General features: G+C 38.4%; 2 protein-coding genes across 2 annotated transcripts; one reads left to right on the top strand and one right to left on the bottom strand.

Moving 5' to 3' along the window:
* The first annotated feature begins 2,756 nt into the window (after positions 1-2,756).
* Positions 2,757-5,536, top strand: LOC105354210 (cysteine-rich motor neuron 1 protein). The gene is made up of 4 exons (XM_011475995.3): positions 2,757-3,105; positions 3,511-3,598; positions 3,715-3,907; positions 4,027-5,536. Exons 1-4 carry the CDS (start codon positions 2,787-2,789, stop codon positions 4,084-4,086), a joined length of 660 nt encoding a protein of 219 aa, XP_011474297.1. The 5' UTR covers positions 2,757-2,786; the 3' UTR covers positions 4,087-5,536.
* Positions 5,537-7,855: 2,319 nt separating this feature from the next.
* Positions 7,856-12,090, bottom strand: parp16 (poly(ADP-ribose) polymerase family member 16). The gene is made up of 7 exons (XM_023955713.1): positions 11,975-12,090; positions 10,766-10,962; positions 10,230-10,367; positions 9,949-10,155; positions 9,702-9,873; positions 9,478-9,622; positions 7,856-8,216 (listed from the first exon to the last, which is right to left on the bottom strand). Exons 2-7 carry the CDS (start codon positions 10,952-10,954, stop codon positions 8,081-8,083), a joined length of 987 nt encoding a protein of 328 aa, XP_023811481.1. The 5' UTR covers positions 10,955-10,962; positions 11,975-12,090; the 3' UTR covers positions 7,856-8,080.
* Between the last annotated feature and the right edge of the window lie 647 nt (positions 12,091-12,737).

Raw genomic sequence — 12,737 nt, 5'->3', positions numbered from 1 at the left:
TTACACAGCCGTCACGGGGCAGTGTGTGAGCTTTACAGAGCAGAAATGCCGCTCAGTCCTTAGAAACTGTTCAAAAAATCACGACACATGGAATTGTGTTTCTAATTGTGCCCCGACAAATAAAGGCTGATGTTGTTAGCCAGTGTTGTTAGCCTCTCCTAACACTGGGGTGTTCTTCAGTTCTGTTCTTCTTCCACAAAAAAAGCACTGACCACAAGGATTAAATATAAAATGATGAGCGAACAGGCACTTCATAATATTCATAAAATTAATAAAAGCACGTTTGGAAGATCGCCTCGTATATTACCGAGCTGCTGCATACATATGTGACAGCAAAGGTTTGTTACAACGGGACACATTTCCTTTCGGTATTTTCGACACGATATTTTGCCCATGTAACCACGCACTGGTCGACAATCCTGTAGATGTCGTTCACGTCGATTTTCGGGAGACCTTGTAGAAAACGGGTGAAATATACCATCTTTCGCAATCAAAATCTGCCGTGTCGCTGCTATAGAAGTCGCAAGCCGGAAATGGTCGGCCTCACACTCAAGGCGGCGGAAGTAGAACTCCTTACTTTCGTGCACGGAGCCTATTAGAGAATTATGTCAGTTAATAAAATTAGAATTTTTTTGGGGGGGGTTTGTGCTTCAATGTCTTCAAGTGTCTGCTAACAATTACAGCTCATTCGGTTGTCTCTAAAAGCATTAATATGAGCAAAAGTTAAATGTTAAGATAAACTTTATTAATCCCTGTAGGGAAATTCAGTAAAAATTAAAAGTTGGGAAGATAACTTTTTGCAAAGTACTGAGGTTTTTTACATTTAAATGACCCAACTACCTATTCAAAAGAATCAAAATTAGATATGAAAATTGATTTTAATGAAAATATTTCATGTCTGAGGCAAAAACTGCAACGTATATAGAGAAAATGAGGAGAGAGAGCAAGAAATAAAGAAGAAAGCAGAAGGAAAGACAAAGACGCCAACAGGGCAAGCTAAAGATCAGAGGTCTTCATTCTCTTTGCTACTTCAGAGAAAATCTTGCTTGAAATTGTGGTTTTTCAACCAAAACAGCCATTCAGATAATTAAGTCCCAATTTCTACAACATCAACATCAAATTGTTATTGAAATCATAAGACAAGATACCCCTTCATTTGCCCCTCAGTGGGGAAATCTCCACTTTGTAACAATTCAGTCTACAGTACAGACATGAACATTGTATGTATATTTAAAATAAATGTTTATGGGATGTTTGTTTATATTGTATATAATGTAAATAATACATATGGCAAACTAAACCAATAAACCTACAATATAATGCATTACATATCTATACAATCTAAGGTATTAGGTCATGGCACCATGACAGAAATATTGCACATCTTTTCAAACGAATAATTAAATTAGAGTTTTCACAGTATTAATTAGAATCCTTTTTCAAGATTTTACTATCACAACTCACCAAAAGAACAAAAAAAAAAGATTCAAAAAAGATCAGAGAAAAAGGCAAAGCCTGATTATTATAAAATAAAAATGAATTAAAATAGAGGAATACAGTGTAAAATCAGAGCCGTTAAAATTGAAACAGAAAATACATTTATTTTGTAGCTTAGTTTCGATACAACAGTTTAAGGCACATGATAAACATTTCTTTTTACACGTTTTGTTTTTGATAACAGTAAAATCTTTCAATAAATGTTGAAAAAAAAGAAATATTCACATATATATATATATATATATATATATATATATATATATATATATATATATATATACATGTATATATATATATATTTTTATCTTTATTTTTCAAAGTATTTTAAGAGGTTCTTCTTTTTTCTTCTTTTTCTTTCTTTTTTTTGGGTGCCTATTGATGCAAATATGCATCAAACTACTTTAGCTACAAAAGTACGTCTAGAATACCATTTAGAATATACTTGAAAGCAAAAATATAAGTGATTTTTTTAGTCATGGCTGGATATAAATTCAGGCATCAAGGGGGTTTACATTATTTTTTCTTTATTTTTGTATTTATTGATTGATTTGATCTTCATTTACAATTTTTCCTCTTCACTTTTTGTCCCTTTTCAGTCTCCCATGCTGATTGTGCTCACACAAAATCAATAGCACACACCATCATTTTACTTGACTGAATTTCAGGGTAAAAGTTGAATTTATCATTTGGGTTAGAAGGAATTAAATCAAATCCAAATTTGATTTGAAGCCCTTCTTATACCATCTAAGTTACACAAAGTTCTTCGAAGAATAAGATTTAAAACTTAAAAAACAAAATTTTCAGATAACTTAAAAAGTCTTTCATCCTGTGACTTTGAATTGTGACAAAAATAATCAATGAAGCAAAAATCTGTTCAGAAAAACCTGCAACAAAGGTAGCCAACTGAGAGAAAAAAAGTGAGTTTCAGTGGTCATCTTTTATGGTTGAGTCACATCCTGCCAGAGTTTTTATTCACAGATATGAGATTATGAGGTGTCCCGATCAGATAACCTGCTGATGTCTGAATCCTTTTGATCTTTTTGAGAAACGGGTCATTAAATCGATGGTAGACGGGCTCCCAGAGGTCACATGGCTCCAAACACAAAGGGGGGCATTATCTAAAGATGTGTGAATTGTTTCAAAACTAAATCCCAATGCTGATGGTATGAAGATAAGATGAGGAGCAGATTGACACTCCCCCCACCCACAGGCATCGATTGGCTGCTGGTGGAGGCTATGGCTTATAAACCAGTGGATCTCATGGAGGCGCGCTCACCTTCCAGCTCGTGATGACACTTAGGATGTGGATGCTGCTGCTTCTGTGCGCCTTGGTGGGGGCGTGGGGGTTGGAGGAAGCTCAGAAGCTGCAGGCTCTCCACTGCCCCCCCTGCGAGAGGATCCACTGCTCCACCCGGCGGGCGCTCAGGCTCCAGTGTAAGGGGGGGGTCACCACAGGAGTGTGTGGGTGCTGCCCCGTGTGCGCCAAAACAGAGGGGGAGACCTGCGGGGGCACTTGGGACCACCTGGGTAAATGTGACGAGGGGCTGGTATGCGTGGTGGAGGCAGATGAGGGGGAAGATGTGGAGCGCAAAGGGACCTGCAAGTCAGGTGAGGACGACAGCATCCACTAAGGAAAAAAGAACATTAAAATGAAACATTTTGCAAAAACAATGCACATTAAAATCAATCTAATCTATTTCATCTGTTATATTTATCAATGTTTGATCAAAACCTGTTAATTTAAGGAGGGAGAGTACTCTGAAGTGGCGTGTTTCTGTGACGCTGTGGTTAATCTAGTTTATGAGCTGTGAACACTGATAGTGCGCTCAAGGCTCCCTTTGATTTAAAGGTTTCCGCTCACATTACTTGCTCTTCTTATCTGTTCGTGATAAAAGCAGTCATCACCCTAACGCATAATCTATTACCAGAATCTAAATGATGCGTCCTTTTGTTGCTGCTCAGATTATCTGGATTTAGTATTTGACTTATTCATTGACTTCCCATCAACTGCAGTGCTTGAAGATCTGGATCCAGAGAGCTGCCAGCCGGAGTGCACCAAGGAGTACTGTCGGGCCAACCCCTTTGCTGTCTGCTCTGCCAGGTGACACTTAGCTTTTTATTTATTTGGGGGGGTTGATTGTGCTCCAGTTCTGGAACTAAAGTCTGCATGATAAAAAAAAATAATAATAAAACAAATCTGCATGGTGTGTCCTGCAGGTTTGCATCTGTAGAGAAGAAAGCATGTCAGGATTCCTGTCAGCACACTCCCTGTTCCAGCTGCCTCATGCTGACCCCCCCGTCCTGCCCACACGCCTGCAGCCCCACAGACTCCACCTGCCTGCAACACTTTGGGAAATGTGTGCACAGTCACCTGAGAATGCGGCCTCATGTGTGCCACAGTGACCTGCAGGTAAAGTGTAATAAAAACAGAGCAAAAAGGTTCTTTTTTCCCCCCTCTGCATGAATTGGTGTGTGAACTCTGATTGCTTTCTTTCTCTGTTTCTCTCTTTTTTTCTTTTTTTTTTTTAGAAAAATAGCGACGGACACTTTATGTGTTTGCTCCCAGCCTGCTCAAACCCTTCCAAGTAGTTCACAAAGGGAAAACTTTACCGGCTCATGTAGCAACAATAACAAAAGGCAGCTATCTTTAAACTTTGTGAATAAGTCAAAATTACTGTACCGCACAAATGTAATATAGACTATATTTTATAAAAAATAAAATCATGAGTGTGGACTTGTAAAGAGATGAAAAGAAAAAAGTTTTGCTGGATAGATACTCTTTTTTTTTTACTGGTTATTGACTCAATTGTTGAATTTTTCTAATGTTATAAAACCTTCCTTGTAAGGAAAAAAATATTTTTGTACAACAAACAAGTGAATATTCTAAATAAATAAAAAGATTTCAAACTCATTAAGCACTAAGTTTTTCAAATAAAACATTGAACACTAAATGTCCAATTACTTTTTATTCTCTGGTTATTGTTTTTCACAGGTTGATTATCTTTTAATGCTTTCTTTACTTATTATTTGACTTTTAATGTGTGTTTAAATCCACTGTGTGTGATCCGATGGGTGAGGGCGCAATGGTCTGTCACATCATTTCCCTGGGGATCAACAAAGCATTAAAAAAAATTCAGTAATAAATTCAATATTAGAGCTACGCGGTGGTGTAGTGGTTAGCACTCTTGCCTCACAGAAAAAAGGCCCTGGTTTAAATCAGGGCCTTTTAATTTCTGTGTGGAGTTTGCATGGTTGTTCCAATGCATGCTTTGAATTTCTCTGCGTAGTAACAAAAAAGATAAAAACAAAAAAACACAAGATAATTCTAAGTTGTTCCTAAGTGTGCATGTGAGAGTGTATGATTGTGCGACAGACTGGTGACCTGTCCATGGTGTATTTTGTCTTTGCCAAACAGTGGCTGGGATAGGCTCCAGCCTCCCAGTGACCCCAAAAGAGATTGAGCGAGTTCAGAAAATGGGTGGATGGATGGAGTTCAACATTCATCAAATATTTGGGGAAAATTCTGGCTATAATAAATCTCAAAATCCACCAAAAATGACTTACAATATGGACACTAATTTGTTATCTGCGAGTCCTGAAGCAAGATTCCCCCAAAGGGGTTTCTAGAAGCTGAAAGGTTTGCTGCTTCCTATTTTAACCCTTGTGCTATCTTAGATGACCCCACCCTTACATTGACGTGTTATTCCTACCATGACAAAGGTGAATAAAGGTGGAAAGATTTCATGTAATCCAAGAAAGTTGTCAGATTTTGTTGTGATTGTTGAAAGAAAAAAAACCACAATGTATTACTTTTGTCGTCTGTATTACTGTAATGTTATACTGGCCTCTGGCATTTGTTTTCCTGGCTTTTTTTTTTATTGTTCTTCAAGAGAACTTTTAACAGCACTAGCACATGAGTCTGCATCCTGAGGCTCCGGAACCACATGCAGCTCCTTTATCCCTCTATTGTGGCTCTTCTTTTTTAAAAGAAAAATGCTAACAAACTGAATAAATAATTGTTGTTGTTTTTTTTTTATTAGTAGAGCTTTGTGTTCAGATTTTTAACATGTCAGAAGCTGATCAAAAGTAGGGCAAAAGGTTTAATCTGCTGTCAGAATGGTGTATCATTACAACAGGTTTAAAGGGAGATGTTGCTGTTTGGTGAAAAGGTGTGTACCACACTGAACATGGACAACAGAAAGCGAAGGAGAGAATTGTCCCAGGACATTAGAAACAAAATAATAGACAAACACCGTAAAGGTAAAGGCTATAAAACCGTCTCTAAGCAGCTTGAAGTTCCTGTGATGACAGTGGCACATACTATTCAGACGTTTAAGACCCACGGGACAGTAGCCAACCTCCCTGGACGTGGCCGGAAGAGGAAAATTGATGACAAATTGAGAAGACGGATAGTTGGAACTGTATCCAAAGAGCCCAGAACAACCTCCAAAGACGTTAAAGGTAAACTCCTAAATCAAGGTAAATCAGTGTCAGATTTCACCATTCGTCGTTGTTTGAACCAGAGTGGACTTCATGGGAGACGACCAAGGAAGACAGCACTGTTGAAAGAAAATCATAAAAAAGCCAAACTGCAATTTTCAAAAATGCATGTTGACAAGCCACAAAGCTTCTGGGAAAAGGTCCTTTAGACAGATGAGACAAAACTGGAGCTTTTTGGTAAGGCACATCAGCTCTATGTTCAGAGACTCAAAAATGAAGCATACAATGAAAAAGAACACTGTCCCTACTGTGAAACATGGAAGAGGCTCAGTTCTGTTTTGGGGCTTCTTTGCTGCATCTGGCACTGGGTGTCTTGAAGTTGTGCAAGGTAAAATGAAATCTCAAGATTGTCAAGGCATTCTGGGTAGAAAAGCGCTGCCTAGTGTCAGAAAGCTTGGTCTCAGTCGCAGGTCATGGGTCTTCCAACAGGACAACGATCCAAAACACACAGCCAAAACCACCCAAGAATGGCTAAGAGAAAAGCGTTGGACTATTCTGAAGTGGACTTCTATGAGCTCAGATCTGAATCCCACTGAACATCTGTGGAAGGAGCTGAAACATCCCATTTGGAGAAGACACCCGTCAAACCTGAGACAACTGGAGCAGTTTGTTCACGAGGACTGGGCCAAGTTACCTGAGGACGGGTCCAGAAGGCTCATTGACAAATACAGAAACCGTTTCATTGCAGTGATTGCCTCAAAAGGTTGTGCAACAAAGTATTAAGTTATGGGTACCATCGTTTTTGTCCAGCCGCATTTCAATTGTTTTTTTTAAATAATTCTTTTAATCAACAATTGAAAAGTAATGGCTGATTTTTATTATTTAATTTTCTATAAATTTTAATTTATTGTTATTTTTGAGCGTTTCAAGTCATTTTAGTGAGCATTGTGGACTTTCTTTCTTTAACTGAGGGGTACCAACAATTTTGTCCACCACTGTGTATGGAGAAAAAAAATGAATATTTCAATTATTGCAATATTTTAAAGCTCCAATTTATTTTTCTGAACAGTGAGGTGGACCTTTGTGGGTCTCTAGGCCAAAAGACTCATTGAACATTAAAGGTTGCAGACCCTGGGTCGTGTTGAGGCGTCTTCTCCTGTCATTCCTGAGCCCGCAATTCCTTTTTGTGATCCCTGCTCTGCCTCACAGGTATTGGTTATTGAATAACAGACGAGTTTATGAGGCAGCAATAATGAAGCTGGTTCAAAAAGGGAGTAAAGTGTGGACCAACAATAGACGGTTTGTTCCGTGGCCTTCAAACAGGAGCTGCTTCTGACAGGCTTTATCAGAAGCATTTCACAAGAAGGAACAAGTGTGAAAAAAAAAGAAAAAAATGCTTTCATCTTTTTTTAACAGGTCAGTCAGATCACAATAAAAATTCAGGGTTTCAAGCTGTTTGAAGAATGAAGTTTTACCTGAAAAAGAAGATTTTCAAGCAGTTGTTTTTATAAATAAGACATTTAACTCTCATTTATTTTTTAAATAAAGCTGCAAATTTATATTCCAATCTAAAGCACATCTTTTCATTGTTTTGAATCTTCCTCATCACACCTTGTTGTTGTAAAAGCTGCTTCGAAAGAAACGAGACATTTTATCAGCCGTCTGTTATCAACACCGTATGTCCAGCCAGGTTTTCTCCTTGATAAAACAACAGTGGTGAACAGAAGACTTTCTGTGTGCCAGACGCAATAAAGGTGAACCTGTCTGGGTCATAAAGACCTCTGTTTACATCTGAATGTCAAAAAAAGATGAGTTTTTTTGGGAGAAAACAACACTGTGTTGTTGTAAGGGTATAAAAATGTTTAGGATTTATTCTTTGAAGCCATAGTGATGCCCATGTGAAAAAAAACAGTAAAAGAACCATTGCACTAAGATTTTATTTGAATGAAATGAATACAGAACATACATGGTTTTTAAAAAGATGTGTATTTTTGGAGAAACAGAAATTTGAACTATTGATTAAAAGAAGAAAATGTTCTGGAGCTGCAGAAAGTAGTAGAAAGGTGCGTAAAACAGTGTTTCTTCTGGCCTCGGGTCAGACTCAATCAGAAAGGCACGGCGGGCCGGCTCTCCTGGTGTCCCGTCACCTGAACAGTCTGTGCCAAAAGGACACGAAGGTGGGAGAGTTGAAGGCACCGATGAATACGAGCAGCAGAAGGTAGAGACTCATCATGATGGCAAAGTGGTGCCTAAGAAACCACGAGCTGCTGCGGGAACGCCTGTCAAAGAGGGATGAAGAGAAGAACTGATATTAGCAGCACACACAGAAGGATGGCGTCTTTTTTTCATATTCTATGCTGGTCAGTGTGGATACACTGTGGTTGCTGTTTAGTTTTTGACAAGCAGAAACAAAAATTGTGGAGTATTTGTGCTTATAGTTATAATATTGATGAGTGTAGGCATGAGAAGCAGTGATTATAGAGGAAGAAAAAAAAATCGACAATGAGTCACAAGAACAAACTTCAAAGATGTTAGAAAAGGGTAACATCCTGTCATCTACTGCTGTTTAAACCAAGGTGGACTTCATGGGAAACTACAAAGAAAAAAAAAGCTCTTCTGACGGTGAAACATACAAAAGGCAAACAGGAATTTGCCACTAATCTTTTTTGTTGTTGTTGCAAGTGATTTTCTGTTCACCTGGGGGGGGGGGGGGGGGGGGGGTGAGTCATTAGAGGTAGAGAGTAGAAGTGGAGTTCACCTGTTCACCAGCTGAGCCGGACATTACACCTTTTATCGAGCACTTTGAGCATCGCTTTGGCAAAGCTTTCTACATCGCTTTTGACACGACACAACAATGATGGGCACAACAACTACACATAAATAAAGCAACTTTAAAACATACACACATTTGTGTGCATCATCAATGGCAATGTGTCCCCCATTTGCTCGCAGCGGAACATGTTTATTGAAGCTCCAGGCTTTCTGGAGTGAAATGTGCAGACTACTGTTGCCTGCAGATAGCAATTCTCCCAACAGAATAATGACCCAAAGAAGCAGCTAAAAGCACCAAAAAAGGAAAGTTTCGAGAAAAATACAGGATTCTTATGAAGATTTCTTCCAGAGCTTTGATCGAAACCCCTATAAACATCTGTGGAAGGAGCTGAAATGTGCCGTTTGGAAAAGAAAGCCTTCAAACCTGAGACTCTTAGATACGTTTTCTCACAGAGTTTGAACCAAAACACCTGTTGACTGGAGCAGAAATCAGAAGGAAAGTCACAAAACACATTTGATTACAGTGACTGACACAGAAAGTTGTCCAACTAAAGTTGTCTTAATTTATAATTAATCTCTACTTTTAATTTACTGACTCTTATTTTGGTAAATTTCTATTTAATTATCAGTTTATTGGCTTGTTTTCATTGTCAAAGAGGCTGTTTAAATGAGCATTAACACACTATCATATCAGTTCCATCGCTTTCATCAGCTGGTCAGTTTAGTTCCATCCAGATACAACCGTTTTACCCCCAGAGGGATGTGTACCTGGAAAGGTGCCTCTTCTGAGAGTAAACGAGCAGGTACTTGACTCTCAGGAGCTGATTGTTGGTGACAATAAAGTATTTCTGCGGCACATCCCCTCCTTCGCTGTTCCTTGCTCGTGACCGCTGCCTGTCTAAGATTTCTGAGTCTGAAATGAGGAGGAGATGAGCAGATAAACGGGACTGCATATTGTTGGTTTGTGAGTCGTGCATCTCAAGAACACTCACCCTTTTTCTTCACCTGGCACTTTACATCCGGATGGTCGATGATTTCACACAAGGCCACGCAGCTGAGCAGCGGGCCGAGGAGGCTTTCTCGCCAGGCGCTGCTATGAGGACTGTAGAGAAGAGCCATGCTGAGGTCACTGGTGAGGTAGGTCCCCTCTCCAAAAACAGAGTTCTGCACACAGATCCCATAATTCTTTCACTGACATGTGGTGTAAAAGGTTATTTTAAAGATTCCCGTTGCACTGACCTTGTTGAGATGACAGTGGAGGCCGTTATGGATAATTGAGTGAAAGTTCTCCAAGCGGCTCCCGTGGAATGCATAGAAGACGTCTCGTCCGTCTCTTGTCCTTTCAAACCTGACGTTCATGGGATCAGAGTACTCCAACTCAAAGAGGAAGTCGGGCGCAGGAGCAGAAATCCCTTCGCTTTCCGTCAGGTTACACAGTTTGGCGTACTGGCAAACATTGCGTCGTCAACAGAAGCTACATCACAGAGACGACAAAACCTTTTACACAAAAATCTGTATACCTCTTCCTTTTGAAGCGTCTTTACAGCAAAGCTTTTTGAGGACAGAATCCAGTGAGTGAGAGCCAGGTGATGCTCTCCTTCGCCAGGCGGAAGTCTCACCAGATCCCTCACGCCAGGCAGTGAGTTCACATCCCTCAACTAAAAAAAAAACAAAAAAAAAAAAACTAGCAACTTTGTCAACATGCAGGAAAATCCTAAATAAAGACAGGATGAGTCACATTTCTTAACCCAAATGTTAATGATCTACTTTGTTTATGTGTTTTACTATATAAATAAGAAAATATAAATGTAGTATTAGTATATAAATCATTCTATTTTAGTTCAAATAAACAGACTAATAATTCTATTTTAAATCTAAACTCTGCTTTTTTCTGCCTTTGACTGAACTAGTCTTTGTAAACAGAGTAATACTGCCACCAAGTGTATATACGTAAATGATGCCATTTCCAACATGACTTTTTTTTAACGGTAAGAAAACATTTCAAGTTTTAAGCATTGACACTGTAGAGGCTTCTGAGTCTAAGTGAAGCTCTTACCAGCTCCTCAAAGTCCTTGTTGTCACCGCTGATGTAGCGAAGAGGAAAAGGCCTGAGCAGAGAGTCCCTCTTGTAGTTTTGTGCCGCAGCAACAAACAGGCTGCAGCGCAGATCTGCTGCGACCGGATCTCTGTGCAGACAGGAGCTCACCAGCTCTCTGACTGCTTCAGGTGGCAGTGGTGGCTGCATTCCCAACACTGCACACAAATATAAAAGATGACACATGAGAACGGGGTTCAGCCAAAAGTCCTGTTACATTTTAAACACAGACAAAAAAAAAGAGGAAAAACCAGAACCCTAAAAGGACCCCTGGGGGGCTATTTGTGAAAGATTTTGGGAAAGGTTTTACAGTGTGTGTTGCACAATCTGATTGCATGCAGGTTAGTCTTTAAAAAAACTGTTTATCTTGTTGTATTTGTCCACTTGTGGTAACAATATGAGGGATTTTCGGCTTTTTAGTCCATAAGGGTAAAGTTAAATGGGATTATTACTGATTGTAAATTGTTCTTTGAAGTGTTGCCTTATGTTAAAAATGACTTAAGCAGCTTTATGCAGCGCCACTAAAGCTTTCCAGCTGCCCAGCATCCAAAGCTTTACAAGGAATAACTCTTTACAACTGAAACCTGGTCAACTACCAAATTTACCAAAATACCACCAGTGTGAAGTCAGAATAAACTCTGTCACAGCTGTAGGGTAGCAACTCACTTGATTTTTTCTTTCTTTCTTTCTTTTTTTTAACAATAACTCTGTAGTTTAGCCACAAATATCAATACATACACGGCAAAAAGAAGAAAAACACTAATATTTGGTTTATTTTTAGGTCTCTTGAGTTAATACAAGACCCTTTCTGTTATGGTGCAAAAGTTTACTACACCGGCAAGCACACAAAGTGAATAAATATTGTAAATTTACACACCACAAAACATGCAACACATTCACAAATAAACACCCATTCAATTCGACTTCAATACTATTACTATCAATGCGTCTTTGTTACACTATTTTGCTTTATCTATGTCAGTAGTAAAGTAGCTGTGAGAAGCTAAATTAGCAAAGCTAACATTAGCCATCACCAACGTATTTGTTGTTATGTGGCGATTTTAATAGACATTAAAACACTTCCGTGTTCGTGTTAGGTTTTGTAAATTTAATAAAACCTTCACAGAGGTAACTTTGTATTGACATGCATTATTTATCAAAATAACTCACCTTTAGTCTAGCTCAACTCATAGCACTGCAGCTAATGCTAACGCTGTTAGCTTTGAAAGTGTTGCCTTCACGTTCGACAAAAACTGTCAGACCAACCTAAATGGTCTGCGAGACTTTTAACAAATAGTAGGAACTCGTTCGTGGTTATGAAGATCTTGATGTTAGAACAAGAATCGAAAGCGCTAACAGAGATTTGACAAAAACTATCTAGACAATAAAAAATGTAGGAAACTACCCTTTTTACTGGGGCTGGAATAATAAAAAATTAGAATTTTCCGAGGAATTAATAAGGCATCATATTTTACTCTCATTATTAGGTGACTGTGGTTCCCTAATGTAAGCTACAGTACAGTAGATGGTTGACATAATTTAGAATCAAATAATCATGACTTGTGTATATAAACTTCTTATTACTTATTTAAGTTTTTGCATTTTGTCCACACATTTTCGTGAAAGCCTATAACATTTAGGAAAAAACCTGTTAAGATAAAAAAAAGGATGACAAGGAGTGATCAGAAGTTATTAATAATAAATGACATTATAAAATCTTATGGGACATCGGATTCTGATGTTTACAGGATCACTTATTTCTTTATTTATTTTTAATAAAAAAAAGAGACAATCATATTATGGGGATAATAGCGTGTAAGAAAATGAAAATTACATAACTCTAACACAAGTATTCAACTCATGCAAACTCTTTTCATAGTTTTACTCCATTTTAGGGAGAGTAACTTTTACTTAAAAAAAAGAAAAAGAAATT

The sequence above is a fragment of the Oryzias latipes genome, chromosome 6, assembly GCF_002234675.1.
Source record: "Oryzias latipes chromosome 6, ASM223467v1".
NCBI lineage: Eukaryota > Metazoa > Chordata > Actinopteri > Beloniformes > Adrianichthyidae > Oryzias > Oryzias latipes.
The sequence above is the reverse complement of the archived record's forward strand: the minus strand, read 5'-3'. Positions and strand labels throughout refer to the sequence as shown.